The sequence below is a fragment of the Parasteatoda tepidariorum genome, chromosome 3, assembly GCF_043381705.1.
Source record: "Parasteatoda tepidariorum isolate YZ-2023 chromosome 3, CAS_Ptep_4.0, whole genome shotgun sequence".
Taxonomy (NCBI): Eukaryota; Metazoa; Arthropoda; class Arachnida; order Araneae; family Theridiidae; genus Parasteatoda; species Parasteatoda tepidariorum.
The window spans coordinates 16,962,576-16,984,335 of NC_092206.1; the positions used below are offsets into that span (position 1 = coordinate 16,962,576).

Consider the following 21,760-nt stretch of genomic DNA (forward strand, 5'->3'; position numbering starts at 1 on the left):
TTTTAAAAAAAATGCAGAAATTTTCTCTATATCTTAAATTAATTATTTTACCTTTACCGAAGAGTAAAATCACTCGAATACTCATTTACCGATTTCATTATTTATTTGCTGAAGAGTGAATTCACACAATTAAATCACAAATTACTTACGACTTAGCATGGTACTTGTAATTTAATTCTTTATAATACAAGACAAGAAAAAAACTTAACATGAAAATGTAATTGAATTCAGTTTTCTTAATAATTAACTATTAGAAAAACTATTTGATTACTGAACTATTTTGTTTTGCTTGAAATATTCAACTATAAATATTTAACTGTTTATAAATGTAATAACCTTTAAATAAATTAAAAACCTTTAAACACCAGACATGTTTAAAAACTGTTTTGAAACTTAATACACAAAACGTACAGATGAAACAACATAACAAATGATAAGCAAACACAAATGACGTTGAATTTACCATACTTTACATACTCAAGGCGGGCTTTTAGATTCTTAACATACATTTAATATATACGATTCATATGTGATCACACTAAGTATATATTTTTAAATTTCCAGCTAAAATTAAATAAAACAGCTTGCACCTCCTCGTATTATTTTTCAAGACAAGCGAAAAATAAAAATAATATTAAATTTTGAGAATCACCATTGAAAAAAAAACGGAACAGAAAACATTAAAACTCGTTTCAATGCTGAAGTTAGCATCCATTCGCGTTTTAGCTCCTCAATATATATGCATCGAAGAGCCATTACATTATGACCATCCTGCTAATAACATGTAGGACCACTTTTAGTCCTCAAAACTGCTAGCACCCGCCGTGGCATTGATTCCACAAGGTACTGATAGGTAGTCTGAGGTATCTGGTACCAAGCGCTCACCAACTGGTCCTGCAATTCCCTCACATTGCGAGGGGGTAGCGTAGCAGCACGAATCTGGTTTTCCAAGTAGGACCACAAATGCTCTATTGGATTAAGGTCAGGTGAATTTGGGGCCCAAGACATGACTTGAAAGTCACTGGAATGTTCCTCGACGATTCGACCCTTGTGACATGGTGCATTATCCTGCTGGTAAACACCATCCCCGGCAGGAAAAACTGTTGCCATGAATAGGTGAATCTGGTCTACAACTATGTTCAAGTAGCTTACAGACGTCAGGGATTGTTCTATGAGGATTATGGGTCCTAATGGGCCCCAGGAAATCATTGTTCCTGGGCGAGAAACCATGAAAGCCTGGGCGAGCCGATTGTTATAGATGGTGGGTGGTCATACTGTAATGGCTCTTCGGTGTATATATAGGTTCACAAATACAAAATTGCTACTCTCTATAAGATTAAAAAAACAACACTGTTTTTTTAAAAAAAGTTTTTTTTTGTTATACTTAACGAAATAAAAAGAAAGCCTTCTAATAATCTGAATCAGATTGAATTCATAAGTTTGCTAGCCTTTATCACCCCAGCACAAAAGGAAAAAAAATGCACGCCGGTTGCAACTTGAACCAGTCTCGTTACTTTGTACCCTGGATCGGATCAACGTATGTGCACAAGGTCAAGTTAGCATAAATACATTTTCTCGAGGAATTGGCCTGGCACAATATATTGAAGAATTTTATATTTTTAGCAATAAATTTGCGAATTATTCCAAAAAATGTCATTTGGAAATACGTTTATGATAGATTTGAAATATTTTAACTTGCTCAGGATGATTGAAAAATAAGTTTTAATTGCATTAATGTCCAAATTGAGTTTTATATTTAAGATAAAGCATCAATGTTAATGTCAATAAAAATTATTTATTCTTTTGTTAGGCCTAGCGAAATAAAGAAAGATCGTCTTCTTTTTTTTATCCTTCTTGAGATAAGAAGCGAATGAGATAAGAAACATGAGTTTGTTAGCCATTATTTATACAGAATGTTACAAAAAGTGCACGCTTGTTAAAAATTGGAGACAATCTCGGTATTTTACACCCTGGATCTGTCAACATATAAAATTAGCTTAAATACATTTTCCTCGGGACTTAGCCTTACCCAATATATTAATGAATTTTATATTTTTAGAGACAAATTTACAAGTTATTCCAAAAAATATTAATTGGTAACACGTTTATGATTGATTTGAATTATTTTAGCTTACTTAAGATACGTGAAAAATAAGTTTTAATTGCATGAATATCCAAATTTAATCAACGAACAATTTTCAAAGAAAAAAAAACGCAAAATAGGTGTCGCTCAAAAAGTAATATTCAATGGTCAAAGGCAAAATATTTAGTGTTTCAAGATGCAATACCATGTTGTAATAAACCAACGTTCCTTACTTAAATAATTTTTTAAGTGTAAGGCAGAATTTGAATTTAAAAAGTTACAATTATTAACAAGCCTATATAATGCATTTCCTACAAAATTTGCTAGTCATTTGAATCATTGTGCATCGTTATCTTTTTTTTCTGTTTTCAGCACAAGAAAGACAAAGATATTTCGCTGCAATACACAACACTTTCTCATACATGAAATTCTATAAGTTTTAATGTCAAGAATTAAAATCTGACTATTTTATCTGATTATTTTACGAGAAATAATATAAAAAGCTTATTTTTAAATAGTTACTTCACAAAAAGCATATGATTAAGTTTTTTCAAAATTTCATATTTTAGTTTTTGTCATTGCGTACTTAATAATTCAAAATATGTTAAATTATCATTTAAGTAAATAATTTTTTCTAAGAATTATATTTGGGTAATTTAATTCCATATTTGCCAACTAAAAGTTCCCTTTGCCTGCTGTATTTTATTTTTCAAAATATATAACAATATACAAAATAATGAATTTCAAATATTTTTCGAAGAAGCTCTCTGAAATATTCGGATCGGTTTTGAGATTGAGGCATCTATTGTGAGTCAAGAATTCAAATCATTCGAAGAAAGGAGCATTATTATTAAAAATAAAAATAAAAACTCTTAGCTCATTAACATTCTAATATATTTTATTATATTTTTCGAATTACTAAAATTAATTATCAAAACCATGGCGAACGTTTTTAACTATTAAAATTGTATTATAATACGGCCACTTAGTGGAAAAGTTTTGCCATGCTTAATTTTATTCATTTTTACAGACAACGCAAATTTTAAATATATTTCAAAAACGTATTAACAATTCAAAAATATTCTTTTGTTAAACTTCGCAAAATAAATAGTAAATTTCAAAGTATTCAAAGTAAAATAAATGTTTCAAGCATGAGTTTTAACCATTTACGTTTCTGCTCTCGTTAATATCTTTCGCACAAAGTTTTTTTGGATTATTAACTAATTTATGCAATTAGTTTATACAGATATATCCTACATTTAAGTCTATATTTAATAATACTTCGATGAATTTTAGTTAGAAATAACGTATTTATCAGCATTAAATAACAGTTTTACATTATATATCAGTAGGAATATTTCTGCCTTACCATATACAGGATGTTCTGTAATGACCACACTTAACACTTTTAAAGCTCTTGTCGAAAATTTAAGTAAAAATGTATGAAATATATTGGACGCAAATCAAATATAATATGTAGGGTTCACAAACGAGTAGGAAATAAAATCGCTACTGAAATCTTCCGAATCGCTAGCGAGGAAGCCAAGATGGAAAAGCATCAAAATCAGTTAAATTGCCCGATGACTTGGAGACGCTTTAAATAATGGCTTTTCAACCCCTGTTTCCTTCAGCAATCAAACAAATTTTGATATTTTAAGTTCAGAAGCATGGATTAGCAGATTTCAACTGTGTTTCTGTGTTTTTCTTCGCATAAATAATAACTTGCGGACCCTAGTGCTCGTTTTTGGAAAGAATTTTAATATTAGGGATTAAGGATAGTTTATACTTGACACTCTGTATACTATTGGAAATAGAAATTGTTTTCTATCAATCTGCATACAATTTAAGAAGTATTACGATTTCATTGATTTTATATATAATTACTACGATGTTTTTTTCTCTTATATGTACTTCAAAAGAATGTGTCGTTTTATTTGCAGGTCAAAATTCGAGGACACAAACCATCTTTGTGTAAAAAATATAAATATGTTGGGTTTGCATGGCCTAATGTAAATGAAGATACAAAAGAAGCCTTGATGAACGCTTTACAGCTGTTGGAGAGTAATGAAATACAGTTAGCTCAAATCTATTACGAGTTAGTGGATTTCACTGGTACTATTTCTATTCTATTTTTCTAAAATTGTTAGTACTGTTTGGCGTTACTACCACTAAGATTATTAAATATCGATTCTCTAGTATATAAGACATGTTAACTTGATTCCATCTTGAGATACCTTTTGATAGATAAAGTCTGACATGGTCTATAATTATATCCTCATATTGGAAACCTTCGGACGTGATATAAACCCGCCAACATCAATGGATGGTCCATATTAAGCAGTTGATTTGCTCATAAAATAGCGCTCATAAATCCCATGAAGTAAATACAATTCTCCCGGTCAATAAACAAACAATAAATAATGAACGAAAAAATAAATAAATAAACTAACAGCAGTAATCAACTAGTGGTATACGTTCATAAAATTCTATCACACGTAAAATTCTGGAAGGGATGCATACCCTCCAACTTATGAGGATTTTGAAAATAATTCTTTCTAGTGGTAGCGAACCAAAGTAGAAATTTTTAAAACAAATGGATATCTCATAAAACTTTTATCAGAACTTAAGAATCTAGCCATATGGCCTGCACTTTTATAAGTAATAGTGGACAAGTTACGCTAAAATTAATTTATTTTAAATATTAAGACATTAATTTTGCTACCGTCTGAAAAGAAGATTTCGGAAACTACGGAAATTCCGTAGCAGTTGGAAATTCCGTAGCAATGTGCCGTAACTACCACTAAGAATATTAAATATCTATTTAAATTTGCAATTAAAATTACACGTTCAAGTCCCCAATGTGGAGATATAATTATCGACTATGTCAACCTTTCATCTATCAAAAGGTACCGCAAGACGGAATCAAGTTAACATGTCTTATCTACTAGTGAATTGATATTTGACAATCGTAGTGTTAGTTACGCCAGACTGTAACATTTCAAATCAAAGTTTTTTCTTCAATATATAGTATGAAGTTAATATTGTTAACTTTAAATCAAATAATTCTCCTTTATAAGCTATTAACTAATTTTTTTGAGTATCGGTTAAATTCACAAATAACTAATTCCAAAATACGTATAAGGATAAAAACGTTTTGACAGTTTACTCTTTAGTATATTAATTACTTTTTGAAAAATGAATTATCTAATTTGATCAATTTATGCCAACCCAAAATCCGACTCCTGATGTTGAGTTTGGTTAATTTTTAAAGTGTATAGATTTTTTTGTTCCAATTAGAGTAATGCGAATAAATGAAAATTAAAGAAAAAAGAAATACGAAGAATAAAACAAATAAAGAGTTATTATAAGGTATATAGAAATATCTTAAGATAGAGATGTTTTATAGAGAATATTTCTGAGAAAATCCCTTTCATTTGTGTCAAGTTTCAAATCAATCCAAACAATTTATGAGTCTTAGTAAAAGGATTTCCTATCACTTGAAATAATATATATAATATAAATACAAGAAAACACGAACACGAAGAAAGTTAAGAAAAACAATAAGTTTCATTTATTGCGCTTAGTATGCAANTATATAATGTTTTATATTTATTATTGGTTTTGCTAAACAATACAAACATCATTTTCTTGTCGCTTTTTGAAGCAATTAATGGTCCTAAATTTCTATGAATATTTCTACAATAATTTTAAGTGCCGTATTAACAACCGAAAAATTTAAAGTTCTGGCTTCGAAATTTTACCTTTTGTTGTGAAAGTTAAATAAAATGAAAATAAAAGAGAAAGTGAAAATGAGATGTGCTATGAAAAAATTCTTACAACTATCAAAATCGAAAACCATGTAAAAGTAAGGAAAGAAATAACTTTATACATAGTTGCATTTCCTAAAATATTTATTGAATACATCTAAACTAATCAATAAATAATTTAATAAATGTAAAACTTTCTAAAAAGGATTTTTTTTAAATGTAATTAAAAATAAAAAAAGGATACATTTGGTTCGTACAGGAATTTAAAGAATTTTAAGGAAAGGTATGATTAAAAGTAATTTCTATAGAAAGCCCGATTTCCTAAATTGTTACACTATGTGCTGAAATAGCATTTTTTTTCTTTGAAAGTATTACATTATTTTTTTTTAAGAAAGGCAACTTATAAGCAATCCGTCAAAATGATATTTAATTGATCGTGGTTTGAAATTACATTTCCAAAATACCTTCATACACTCACATATGTCCTTATATTTAGTCAATAAAAAAAACATTTTTTACGCTTTACAGATTTTGAATATATTTTTTACTCTGTTATCAACTAACGTAATATAAAATTAGTTCTTGATATAATCATTATGTCTAGAATACAACTAGAATTTTATCGCATCAACTAGACCCACCTAATGAAGCCACTTAGTTCGTTGCAGCTGGCAACATATTGTAGCCGAGAGGGCTAATCTGTCAAACTCATGACTGAGAAAGCGGGGGTTCGAATCCCTTAGTCGACACCACAATATTTCTTCCATCCCCTTCAACATATGAAGAGTTTCCAGTGTCCTGCACTCCCCGACTTCCTTCTTTCCCGACTCTTAGTGATCTCCGGACCATTAGAATACCATACTCTCGGTCACACATAGACGCACGCAAAGATGCTTAACCCCTTCCTTCTCTCTCCCATGAAAATGACTGGGTGTGGTTTCGCCCTCTATTTCTCGCTCCCGTGACGGGCTGGAGTGTTCAGTAGTAACGCGTTAATAAGAATAAAACTAATTCATTTCTTTTGCTCGGAAAACATTTTATTTCTAATTTTACTCACCAGATGGCAGTACCGGGATATTTTTAAGGTAATTGTAGATAGTTTATTTTAAACTAGATGTCAGCACTAATCAATTTTAAAGTATTCAAAAAATAGGCACTTTTACGACCGTTTTCTTGAAAACTAACCGATCGTTAAGGGATTAATACAAAAAAGTTTTGTATTTCCCATCTCTTACGATAGGTGAAACAGCCAAATAAACTAATTAAACCCACATTCCACGGGTTATTTGATAAAACACAACTCAACCTCAGCCTTACTCCAATGTGAGCAACCTAACGAAAAGACTATCTCCAATGTCCAGTTAAATTTCTTTTTTTAAGGTTTTGAAACCATGCTAATTGCAATTGGTTAAAAAACCGTATAGTTTTGTACTTATGGTGAACACCCATACTAGTTGTAAACGATTTCAAAATCGTAATGGCAAATATGCTCTTTATCTTAATGTTTATTGGATTCACAGACTGAGATCATTTTACCGTCAATTTAGAATTAAAATTCTTGCAGTGTAGGGTGTAGCACACAAGAAAACTAACCAGTACAAGCGTTCTTAAAATTAGAATATAAAAGATTCAAAGAAAGTATCATACTTTCTAAGAACATTGATACATTCCTTTCCGAGTGAATATGGAAACACAAAATGTCTCATGAATTCGTTAAGCCCAAGGAACAGTTAATTACGAATCTGCATAATTGACTAACAGAACGTTAAATATTATGCATCTTCCTACTATGAGACTTAACCGAAAATCTTACGAAATCGTAAAATATTTTAGATTTTCATTGAAATAGATATGACTGTAACATGATAATGAGTATTGGAAGGTGACTTTATTTAAGGGTAGTATTTCCGAAGCGTGTGTGCATGAATGTATTTTCTTAAACTTTGAACAAGAAAAATAGCGTTAAGAATACTTTTAGACATTATTTAAAAGACTGGCTTAAATATATGCCGTTAAAACAAGCATTTAGTGTCTTTTAGGTATTTTAAATGAAGAATAATTTTGCAGTTGAAACATTAATGTTTTTCCATTAAATGCATTCTTTGGCAAAAAAAAAAATCATTTTATATAAACAAATATATAAATTTTATTCAGGAAAATGTTTTTCCAAAGTAAGGTTTTATAAAAGTATTACTAAGATTATTGAATTTTCGCAGTATTCGTTGAGTAAATTCACATGATTGATTTTCCATAGCTTACACTAAATTTACGGGCATGTTTTTTAAAGAATTTAAAATAGTTATCTTGATGCCAAAACCGAAACAATAGCATAAAAACAATTTAATTTGCTATTATGCTTTCTTGTGAGTTTTTAATGAGTTATTGTTTGTGAATTGTTATTTCTACTAAAAAACAATAATTTCGTTTAGAAGAAGTTCTCGTTATTAGCAGCACATTCTAATTATTGAGAGAAAATCCGTTCATAGGGTTAAAAGCAAAGAAAATCTCTTTTTTTCCTCATGGAAAAATAACATGACTCAAGGAACTGAATTCACTTAATTTTATAGCAATTTGCTTTTTAAATTGATAATCATACAAGAATCGCCCAAAACACTGCTCTTTAAATTGTAAAGTTTTGTAATTGAGAGGAGGGTGTAATGTTTAACTTATATTATATTATAAGTATATTGCTTGGTAATAATATATATCATGATAAAAAATAAATTTATTTCTTAGGAATTATTTCTACTTTATTCTATTTCTTAGCCATAGAATTTGCAACAAATGCATATTACTCTTAGGTCAAGTTAAGCCTATCTTGGGCCAACGCCCCATGCTTGCTTGTACCGAAAATAGAGCAAAACGTCATTATGAAGAAAAACAAAACTTTGGTGAAAATGAAAAGCGTTTGTAGCTTAATTTTAAAATATTTAAAAATTTACTGCAAACTTAAATATGCGGGCTCAGAAAAATTTGCAAAAATCGAGAATTGTTCATTGATTTTGATAAATTTTTATCTAAGAGGAAAACTCGCCAAACGGATGATTTAAAAAAAAGTATAATATTTTTCCTTAATATTTAAACATTTGGCCTATTTTTTTTTGTCATATACCTGTTTAGGCAGTGGGGGTGCAATTGTTCCTGCTTTTCAGTGGCGCCATCTATGGCCAGGAATTCGACTTCTGTCACGCCATTCACACAACCACAACCCGTTTATAGGGCGGGCCACATTCACACACAAAGGAGAAAGGGCATAGAACACAGAGAGAGAGAGAAAGAAAAATCGCCTTGCCCGGGATTCGAACCCAGGACCTCTCTGGTGCAAGGACAGTTCCCTGCCCCCTACACAGACCGGATGGCATTTTTTTTCTTTGCCTATTTTAAAGCCTGAAAAAATTCTTACGGAGCAACCCGTAAAATTTATATATCAATTAAATTCAAATATTTAATAATTTATATGCATGACTGATAACACGAATTAATGATTTTCAGGGCATAAATTCGGACCAGATTCTTTTGAGCTCAGACAAGCTGTAAAAACTATTGACAGCATACTGGATGTCTTGCAACATGAAATGACGAGAAGGAAAATAGATGATAAGGTAAGTTATAAAACGTTACATCTAAGAAACTTCAAGAACATTTTTGCGCAAGTATATAACAGATCCGTTTCTTTTTTTTTCTTTTTTTTTAAGAATAAATATGGATCTGTTGCGCTTTCGACATTTAAAAAAATAGGTCCATGTTTTAAATCAGATTTCTGCAAGCGAATGTTTATAAGTCCTTTTGAAGATACTTTGCAAAAAAGGGAGGGCTCTCCGTATCCGTAACCCCTAATCTATCGAGAGCTGATTCTGCACTTTGAAAAATACCCACAGCTCCTTCAAAAAGGATTTTGTTGAAAAGAAAGATATATTTTCAGAAAATTATCTGCTTAGTTTGTATCGGAATAGTTTAAATAAATCTGCTCTATCCGTGAATAGTTTTCTTTTAAAAGTTTTAACCATAATTCCGATTATATACTTTTCTTAAGTTTGAGACATAACTCAAAAGATGTTACATGTGAAATATAGTTCTTTTTTTATATCTATAAGAATGTTTTTCGCATTTTAAATCTTTCAGGAACTGTATTTAAACGTGTATAGTATTTGAAATAAATGCCTGGTAATAATATTATGAGTTACCTTTGGGAACATATTTTACGGCTTTAAAAGCAATAAAAGTTGTACAAAGTTTGAATTCGTTGAAGATATAATACCATTTATAGTTTATTTCATTTTTTTCTTCACGATGCTAGATATAGAATTCTGTATATTTTATTAAAAAACTTGCATTTAAACATGCTCGTTGTAAAAAGATTAAACAATGTATACTTTGGAAATTTCTAATGCATTTATTATAATTTGTATGAAACGGTGTATGGTAACGGGTATTTCGTCTATTTTATGCTGCGAATAGTTTTTTATTATTAAATTTTGTAGCGATTTTTAAAGACGATTTAATTTTAAACCTTTTGTTATGATTCATGTTTTAACTAAATGTTTTGATTTTATTTATTTACTTTTAATGCCAACTTTTGATACAAATTTAAAATTATATACCTAAACTTCTAAAATCAAACTTTTCGAATTTCCACCCACCCTCGCGTGTTTAAATATTCTAAAAGAGTAGTTCAAACAACAACAAAAAAAGGTTTTTTAAAAATTGTAGTAGTTTTTTTTAGAAAATTTCTAAACTGACTGGAAGAGGACACTCGAATCCCCTTAATATGTTTGTAAATTTAGCCGTTTATTTATTCGTTTATTACTCAAATGACAAACAGATTAATACTGTCAGTTGAAATTCCTGTTTCTGCACTTACGTTTTAGTTCTGAGTTACGCAATGTAACTTCACATTTCCAATCTTTTTATCTTTTTTTTTTCTATAATTGCCCTTTATAAATTATTTTATGGTTGTGAACAGCGTATAAATAAAACTGCGAACAGACATTTATTAATATTTGTTTATACAAACATAACAACAAGTGCAAGCATTACTATTAACAATTTATTTATATTCCTAACTAATAACTATATCACCTTCTAATGTGCGCGCTATTTTTTACCCTATAAGGACTTATTGCGCAAAAGACTTCTTTTTTTTCTAATCGAGTTTGTTGAGTTAATGCTCAGCAACAAAAATGTAATAAAAATACATAAATATTGAAAGAAGCGAATGTCAAAATTTTTGATGGTTTTCCATTGATGGACCAACATAATCTTAATTTCATCATGAAGCATTATATTTTTTGATGGTCACCATCATAAGTAACTATCGTCCTAATGTAAGAATTTACACTTATTTTTGATGGTCCAACATTAGAATAGCAACTTGCTTTGATGGTATATCCCTACCGAACCAAGAAGAATTATTATTAAACCATCATGGAAATGCATTGTTGTACCAATATGGACCATCTTGAAATTCCATCATAGTTTCAGAGAAATCAAATGTTGGAACGATTATAAACCACCATCTCCCCGATGTAGGAATTCGGACTGACTTATGAGGGGCCAACATGAGAAAACCCAAATTGTTTTGATGGTTCTTGAGAACCAACAAAAATTTCCTTAAAACCATTATGGAAATGTATAGTTGAAACCATCATGGACCATTACGGATCTTCATGGATTTTTGTTGCATGAGAATCAAACTTCTCTTGACGGTATTAAAGTAGTGTATTCCATCATGGAATGATGGAATTTTGTTGGCATATCTAATACCATGAACGCATAACGGAAAATGTTGATATGATTTTGACCATCAAATGATGTCAGACCATCATGAATCGCACTGAAACCAAAATAAACCATCAATTTTTTTTTGATAGGACCATCAAGAATTTTGACTTGGATGTAAAGGGGTATTTTAACGGGAAAAAATGCAATATTTATATTTTGTGTTATTTTTTTTTAACTACAAGCAAACTCTTCTAGGTTTACGTCTGATCAAAAAATATTTATAAGAGATTTTATTTAAAAGAAATCGACAGTAAGACCTTTAAAAACGAATAGATTGGGTTAACTGTAGATTTAATGAGACAAATAAATGTGCATTACTTATAAGGATTTAAATAGGAAGTAACTACTAAAATGAATCATTACTAAAGGATTTAAAGAGAGAAATAAACGGTGCGATAAACTAATTAGTCATGTGACATATAACTAATATGTATAGCAGTGCAAGAGTATTCTTAGAATCTGCTCTACTTGTGTGAAATAACAATGCGTACTCAAGTCGAATTGACAAGTTTAAATTTAGTGCAAATAAAATCGAAGGTAAGGCCACGGGGGCATTTGGGTAGAAGGATTCGCGTTTACCAGAAGCGGGCGAACCTCAAGAGGTTATTAAGCCAAATGATTTTCCTCGTAAATCTATTATTAATAAAAGTCAAGGGTATTAAATTTCTACGAAGTCAAAACACAACAAAGAGTGTTTTTACTAAACAGAATTAATCTTGTATAAGCTTTTATTTTATACATTGGATGAGACTCTTACGGGAGCTTTGATCTTTGATCTTACAATTTAGACAATACGTTTATCGTACATGTACATACTTTTTTTTATCTGTTTCTTCATTAATTATGCTCTTTTTAAAACTGTTAAATGTTTTTCTTGCTTTTTACTTCCTTGGGGAATTTAATTTAAAGTTTGTTTCTGTGAAAAATTATTTTATTTAGTTTGTCTTATTTAACATTTTATCTAACTATTAATCCATTTCATTGTTATTTTAGGTATTTTATACCTTCTTCTATGCGTTTAATGTTTACTTAGTTGTAGTTTGAATCTTAGGTTTTTAATTTTTACCTGCATTATTAAGACAAAAATATCTATACTCTTTAAGGCTAAGTTCGAGTTTGGTTTTTGAAAAAACAACTCCCAAATGAAGATTTTGAAACTTTTAAAAATAAATATATCAGTTTATTTTAAAATTTAACTATTACATTTCCGTGAAATTATTTGATTAAAAGTTGTGTTATTATAGGAATAGTGCACCATGAAGTTCAAAATTTTTTTGAAATTTTATTATATAACTTTTAATGAACAATAAAATGGAAAAATTGCTATGGAGATTTTTTTAAAGCATAGAAGAATTTTTGATATTTATTCAGTAACTTCAAAAACTGTGAACAGCAATTTTATTTTAAGAAATTTTAAAATTAAAAAAGATTGTTATAGAAAATTTGAGAATTTTTTGTATTGTATGCTACAGCAGCACAGAAGGTTCTAAATATTATATGCATTAAACAAAAAACTTCTATTCATTAAAAAAAAATTCAGTTAAAAATCTCTAAGTTAAACCCCTTGTTTACCACAAATCATTTTAATGTTGAATCATACAATTAGCTCCTTATTTTATATCCTCTTTATTTTGGTAAATACGATACAAAGCACGCAAAAATGATTAAACTAACACATCAACTAGCTTAGCTATAATTTTTATCTGAACTGTTATTAAAAATTACATAAAGCTCTGTAATTTTTATTGTAACATACAAGTACTTTCATACATACATTATACATTCTTTAAAATTGTAGATACTTTTTTGTTTTGATGCAACGGAATAAAAATGTAAGAGTTTCCGTACTAAGGAAACTAAGGGTTCCGTACTAAAGGGTTTCTATTTATTGTGTCTCACGCCCTTTTTTAAACATATTTTCTTTAAAAAAAAGTTTTTTTTTCATAATGTAACGTTTATAAAAACAACAAACATTTTTTAAAAGAATTTTCATTCACAAAACAATTTATCGAATCGGGGATACAATTCCTCTTCTAAATAAAAATTAATAACTGATCAAATGCAGCATTCATTAAAAATAGCTATGAGGGTATTATTTAATCAAATGTTTCAAAACCATGTTATTTGGCATTGTTAATTATGAATTCTGAAATTAAATGAACGATGTCCGAAAGAAAAATATATTCGTTACGGTTTTGACTGTTCGCGTCAACACAGATTTCCAGCAAACTGTCATTTAACAGGTCATCGCACATTGCCTCTTGCGCCGATGATTGCATTTTTCAAATGTATCAAATAGTTTCTGCGCAAAAGTTCTTCAAAGTTATTCTGCGCAAAGTTCGCCTACATATACTCATAGAGGTATGGTATCAAAATATGCAATAAAATAATCTCTTTTTAAGAAAAAATATGCACCAAAAAACCTCTTTAATATGTAAATAAGAAGAAAAAAAACGCAATAAAAACCTAGGGAATTTTAATTGAGGTAAATAACAGAGGAAACAAAAACACAGTTTAGTTGTTTCATGAAACTGTGAGACATTTTAAACAAGCAGATCCTGCGAATCCCAATCCTTTCGGCAATTTAAGTGTTTAGAGTCTTGCTTTTAGTAAAAGTATTAATTCATCGTACGTTTTTTTAACGTACTCAAACATTCATCATTAATATATTATTTGTTTGCAGAAACGTTTCTAAAATTAATTATGGTATATCTTGCTCTTGAATGCTACAAGACGGATGCTGAGCAGCATATGTTGTTGTATCTCTTAGGTTTACATTCCTAAACCAAGTCTGAAAGAGCGCTAAATAGCAACAAGTTGCAAACAGTCTTTCCATCTTTCAATAGTTGCCCCAAAGAGGCACCAATATAGTCAATGAAACGAGGTAGAAACGCGATGGCTGAGCAGTGACAGTTGCATTGCCATTTATAGTTTCATATGTGACCAGTCCTAAGTCTGTATAAGGCATTCGAGCCTTACAACAACAAACAAGTTGCAAACTGTCTTTACCTCATTCAATATTTGCCCCATAGATGTACCAATATAATCAATGAAACCAGAAGGAAACGCGATGTCTGAACACTGACAATTGGCATTGAAATATATGTTGGCTAATATGTTGACTATTCCTAAGTCTGGATAAGGCATTTGGGCCTTACAACAGCAAAATGCAAACAGTCTTTCCCTCATCCATTAATTGTCCCACAGAGGCCCTAATATACTCTATGATTGGAGACAGAAACGTGATGACTGAGCATTGACAATTGGCATTGTTATATGTGATCAGTCCTATGTGACTAGTCTAGATAAGACAGTTGGGGCAAATGTGGGACATCATTACTCTAGGGACAATCCAAGGCACTTAGCGGCGGTGCCATGCATAAACTGGGAGAATCTTCCAAAGAGGTATTTATTTTGTCCAAAAACAGAGATGCCTCTGACGCTTATATATTTTGGAGGAAGGGTTTGTGGAAAGTAAAGGTATATCAAATTCGATCTTAATATTTCACAGATGTTTGTTGTATAGTCTCTTAAGGTTCAAAAATGAATAAATAAATATATTTTCTAAATTTTCAAGAGCTGTATAATCTTTTAAATTAATTAAAAATTTTCGATTTTCTCTTTTAAGGTTAATTTAGTAGTGTTGTCTGATCATGGTATGACTTCAACAGATTCCAGAGAATTAACAGTCATCAATCTCCAACTATTGATAAATATTTCAGATATAAAATACATGGTATATTATGGTGCTAATAGTATGATACTACCGTGTGAAGGCAAGATAATGAAAGTAAGTGTATTTTTTTATAGTTTGGACAATACATATTTACCGAAATAAATTGTCATTTTGACAATTGCATGCAGGGTGTTCCGTAAAAACCACCCTTAATACGTACGATAAAAATTCTTCATCGAATATGAAAGCAAAAATGTATGCACATTAGAGGTGATGAATTATTATTCCATCGAGAATCGCTATGGAAATCCAATCGATTGCTGTAGAGAAAGATAGGTGTAATAAACATGAAAATAAGTTTAATTGGAGATTCAAACTTGAAGGTGTCTCTAATAACTGTCTTTCAACTCCTCTCGGTTTCCAAACGCTATCAAACCTGTCTTGTCGCTTATATTTGCCATCTTCTTAAAATATTATTTATTAAATTTCGAAGTGCTTTTGTTTTTTTCTTCTATTAAATATGAATGCTTGGGAAAAATTTTTTTTTTTACAAAACAACTAAAATCACTTTTGACGAAATACATCTTGTTTTTCTAAAACTATGTTATTTCTCCAATCTTTCTTCATCTTCAATTACTTAAGTTAATCTTTAAAATTTAAAATTAAATTATCTTATAAATTAATTATATTAAATTATCTTAAAAAATAGTCACATTTGAAGAAATTATGCTTCGTATTTTCTTAAAAATCACCCTTAGCTCATTAATATTGCTCTCATAAAGTTCATATATTTTATTTTCTTAAAATTTTCTTTATCTATCTTTCGTTTGGTATGAGAAAATGATAATACAATCTCTAATTTTTTTTAAAAAAATATATATATATTTATAAATGTCAAGATCATACACTGTATTTTCTTCAAAATATTTCCCATTTTAATTTTATTGCACTAAAGTAAAAGTTATGACATACATCAATGGAAATAAAACATACGTAAAAATGTTTCTTTTTCCCACTAAAAAATTATTTTAAGTTTTTGCTCATTTCCTCTTCAGAATTAAAAATTTAAAATACATCCTGACTCTTTTCGTTAACTTTAGAATCCAATTCCAATTTCTTGAAATATTTTATATATTTTAAATTCAGGAACACAATACGTCATTCAAATCATATTTCCTGTAAAGAACTAAAAGTTATGAAGCGCCACTTCATCAGCAGACGTCAAGATGAAATTTTATAAAGAATTTATTATTCAAAATTTCACCTAGACTTCTGTATAGAATTTCCATAATCATAGATTTACAACTCAGGAGAATTTTTCATTCTATTCTAAATCAAAAAATAGTTTCCTTTAAAAATATTTACACCTTGAACACATTAGCTCAGGAATTTTTCGAAGCATTTAAAATCACGAATAAAATGTTCAAATAGTTTTCCAAGCAATAATTTGTCACGCTTATTTTAAATGTAAAAACATTTACGAACAAATTTATTTTAGTTACTTAAGTATAAAAATGTTTTGTCTAAGTACTTCAACGTAATGTAAAAAAAATAAATTTTTTTTAAGAAATTGCATTCAACGAGAAAAATAACCTCTACTTTGCATAAAATATTTCAATGGCAATATTTCTTTTGACATTAAAAGTTAAAATAATAGTTAATGGAGGTAGTTAATAAAAAACAATTTATTTATATTAAATGAACTGCGATATTTTGGTTAATTTTAAAGTTTTCAATTTTAATAATTTAATGAATTATTTTTTTGTAACTGATTTCAAGAAAATTAAAATAATAATTTATTAAACTATAATGACTGTAATTAATAAATAAGCAAAAATATCTCATTTTATTACATCAAAGTAAAAAAAATTATTATGTATTTTTTAAAAACGAAAATGTTTAAATAAGTTTACTAATACATAACACTAAGGGTAGATGCAAATCTACTTTGCCGACAAAACAATCTTTAAGTTTATATAAAGATTGCAGGAATATATCAAGATTTTTTTTGACAACACAGTTTTTTTTTCAAAAGAATTTAATAAAACAATACAAATTAGCATATGGTATTTAGGAACAAAATTTTTAAAAAAAAATCGAAAATTATGCAAAATTCAAGTAAAACTGAAATGTAAGGAAGATTTTAAAATTAACTAAATAAGTTATTTGAAATATGTGTATACATTGCCTTAGATAATTTTTTTGAAGAAGTAATATTTTTAAATGTTTTGTATTAAAACTTTGATTCTTTCGATAACTAAATGAACTACAATTTAGTTTTTTTTACTACAATGCTTGTAAGAAATATTTTTCACATAAATGCATTGAACTTGTCTAATGAAAAACACAATTAGAATTTTAAAATACAGTGCTTTTTTAAAATTATAATTTTGTACTTATATTTTTTTATTTAATTCAAGTAACTTATAATTTTGTAATTTTAAAAATAGCTTTTTGAAACTCTGATTATAGATTTTTTCTTCATATTTATTTGACCTAATACAATAAAGAACAATTCTGAAAAAAATACCTCTTTAACTTATTAAAAATCTTTATTCGTAACTTACAGTTAATCGACTTGATCAAAAAATATTCAGCAATTTTTAACCTATAATGCACTTTAGCAATTCGATAATATTTAGAGAAGTGTAAAAGTGAACAATAATTATAAAATATTACATATTTAAATTATAAAACATAAAAACTCTTTTCTCTCTCTGTGTGTATATATATATATATGATATATTTTACACAGATTTTACTAATCTGAAATATCAAAACAAAACAAACATTCTTAATATTATTAAAACTAGTTATTTGTAATTAGCACTTCTAATTTTTATTTAAATAATGCAATTATTATTCGACTACTTGAGATTACTTTTTTTTCTCCACTTAAATTCCACTTACAAATGCGTTATACTATTTACTACACTAATATTATATTACTATTTATTACACTAATTTAATCATAACACAAATAAAAGTAATATTTACTATTAACGGAGAAAAGTTTTTAAAATTCTATAGATTTTCTTAAGTTACTAAAGCTCATTAATCGCAGTTAAAATTTTAATGCAAAAGTTTTTTATCAGCACATGAAAATGATCACACATTAAAACTTACTTACAGCAATTGAAAACTGAATAATAATTGATTAATCATATTCTCAGAGTGGTAAACAGTTCAAGCTCTAAACTATAATGTTACAAACTAAAAGAAATCCACATGAAGTTCAACTTCGTCAACGAACTCATTTGTCATCTAGGTCATGATCGAAAAGAAACCGCGTCTCACTTTGACCAACCGTAAAGTATTCTTCTTTATTAAGCCATCCACACGTAATCTTCTCACCTTTTTTCATTTACAATAAATAAATAAATCAGTATTTAGACTATTTCGTCACGCTACGAGTTCATGGACACACATTACTCTATACAAAATATGTGATAGACAGGATGTTAGTTAAGGTATATAAACATTTTACTGGTTAAGCTTTCTATCAGTCTTCTCTTCCTTCCTTCCTTCAGCAGTCACAACATTCTATTGCTTCGAATATGAAAACGATTTTGAAAATCGCTCTTTTTGTAAGCGCTTTATTATGCGTTAGTTCAGCACTTGATTCACCTGATCAGAACAAAACTGAAATCCATAGAAAGGGGCGCAACTATGACAAAACCTACAAATATCCTAAAAATAACTTTGGAGACACCGATAGTGACGATATCGATGAGGATTACCAATCTGGACCTGATGATGACCAATCCATAGGAGGCTACAATGGCTACAAAGGTTATGCTTCAAAGAAATACCAACCGTTCGCACCAAACTACAACCCCGTCTATCCTGGTTTCAAAGGTGGGTTCAAATTTCCAAGCGGACAAGTTGATCCTTCTTTTTATCCACTTATGATGACCGCTCTGAACAAACCCGAGGAAGAAAAAGAGGGTGGATTTCTTTCGAAACTGGCATCAGATCCAAAGTCCCTCACGGTTGCTGCTCTCATTCCCTTGTCGCTGATCCTAGTGTCTGCTTTGCCAACTCTACTTAATTACTTTACCGGTGGAATGCAAGGAGCATCTAATGTTGTCCAGACCACAGCGACCAGCAGCAGGGAAACCGCCAGGAACGGTTACGAGTTTCCCATTAATTATGAGAAAGTTCTGGAAAACATTGCCGAGATTGCCATGATCATTGGAGAGGACGACTGCCTCAGGAAAACTGTTTGCAAAGTTGCCTCTGGTGATACTCTTGTTCCTGGATCTGAATACATCAAAAGAGCCTCCCGTGCTGTTGCTACTCTTGTGAGCGATGACTGGGCCAGCAATATCGGCGTGAAAGACATTTTAGATGGTGTTAAAGAAAACAACTGCAAAGATGTCTGCAATGTATCTAGCACTAAATCAAGAAGTCTCAAATAACTGTATTTGTTTCAGTTAGAGAAAAAATATGGTAAGAAGAACTATAACTATTTTTATGTAATGTTTATATATAATTATATAAATCATTTGCTACATAGAAATCTCTTTTTAAAAAAATATTTTAATTATTATAAACCACAGCAAATTAAAAACTATATTTAAGCGAAAAAGTTGAAAAATTGAAGTTGTTGTATTTTAGTTGAAAAATAGCTTTTTTTTTTATTCCTTTTGCTGTTTATAATATCTTGTATAGATTCCTCTGATATTTTATTTAGATTATACCAATTTAAATATATTTAAGCTCTAAACCATTGTTAAACATTAAAAATTTTCAATAAAACTGTTAATAATATTTTGGTAGTAAGTTCCGGTATAATTTAGTATTGTATATTTCATTTTTTAATAGTTTGGTATAATTTTGGGTTTTCTAAAGTATATTCTAAAGAACATTGCGAATTAATATATATTAAATTTTTTTTCTTGGAAAAACTATCTGGTAAAAGAAAATGTAATTATCTTTTATGTAATATAATCATATATAATTATATAAATAATTTTCTACGTGTAAATCCTTTTAAAACAAAAATATGTTTTTTTTAAAGCAAACTAAAATAAACTAAGTGGTATATTTAAGCGATACTAATCAATATCTTATTTGAAAAGTAATATTCTTTCATATTTTTGCTATTTATAATATCTTGTGTAGATTCATCTGATATTTTACTTTGATTATACAAATTTAAATAGACTTAAGCTGTAAGTCATTATTATATAATAAAAATTTTCTAATAAAACTACTCAATAAAATTCTGGTAGAATTTATTTTCCAAATTAAATTCATAAATATATAGAGAATAAATTTATTTTTATTTGATTTTTTTTAGCATTTGAAAAACTATGTGATTAAAAGAAATATGATTATTTTGTAATATTCGTATTTAGTTATATAAATATTTTGCTACATAAATTCTTCTTTAAAAAAATATTTCTACTTTTTCAAAGCAAACTGAAATAAGCTAAAAACTGTATTTAAGCAACATAAAAAAGATATATTTTGTTTGAAAATAGTTTTTTTTTAGTTCTTTTCTGCTATTTATAATATCTAGAGTAAACTTATAAAAACATGGAAAATTTATTTATTTATATATTTTTTTTTGCATTAGAGAAACTATGTGGTAAAAAGAAATAAAAAGATTTATTTATGTAGTAATTGTATATAATTATATAAATTATTTGCAGCATAAAAATCCCTTTCAAAAAAAAATTTACGATTTCAAAGCAAACTGAGACAACTAAAAAGCTATATTAAAGTGATAAAAAGCTACATTTTTAAATTTTATTTTCAATGTTTCTGATATTTATAATATCTTGTGTTCATTACTTTGCTGTTTTATTTAGATTGTGTAAATTTAAATGTATTTATCCATAAACCATTGTTAAATATTAAGAATTTGCAATAAAATTAATTGTTCATTATAGTTCTGGCAGTATTTATTCTTCAAAGTAAATTATTCATATAGGCATTGGGAATTATATTTAAAAATCCAACCTTAAATAGTAAAATGATTCAATTATGGTGAAGAAGTCACACTTTTTATTTATTTATTATTTTTTAATTTTATTTATTAAATATTCTGTGTTTTAAATTTTTTTCATTGAAAAATATGAATATAAGAAAGTGTTGCGTAAAAAATTATTATTCTTCATGTATATAATATAAGTTATACTAAAATGGTGGTTTAAAAAGTTTTTGATTGTCATAGTTAACAAAAATTACGGCATTATGTATTTTCAACAGAATATGAGATATAATTAAAGAATCTTATTCTTATATGTGAAAAAAAATTTAAAGTAAAACTTCTAAAACTAAATATGAGGTCGCTTTATGGTAAAAGAGACAATATTTTTCTGAATATTTGAATATAATGAACTAAATGNCACACTGATAGTCACCTATGACGCTGTCTACAATGGGAGACAGACGTTCAAATAGGATATTTGAGAAGACCTTATAGGCAACGCATAACAGACT

General features: G+C 28.5%; 1 protein-coding gene across 4 annotated transcripts in view; it reads left to right on the forward strand.

Moving 5' to 3' along the window:
• LOC107438564 (glycerophosphocholine cholinephosphodiesterase ENPP6) overlaps positions 1-21,760 on the forward strand; it is an 80,048-nt gene that overhangs the window by 41,690 nt on the left and 16,598 nt on the right. For all 4 annotated transcript variants that reach the window (XR_011636351.1, XR_011636350.1, XM_043047481.2 and 1 more), the window contains exons 3-5: positions 4,024-4,195; positions 9,343-9,452; positions 15,260-15,421. Coding sequence is in view for 2 of the 4 variants with exons in the window: in XM_043047481.2 (XP_042903415.1) it covers positions 4,024-4,195; positions 9,343-9,452; positions 15,260-15,421 (444 nt within the window). In the remaining 2 variants the exon portion in view is untranslated. The remainder of the gene's footprint in view (positions 1-4,023; positions 4,196-9,342; positions 9,453-15,259; positions 15,422-21,760) is intronic.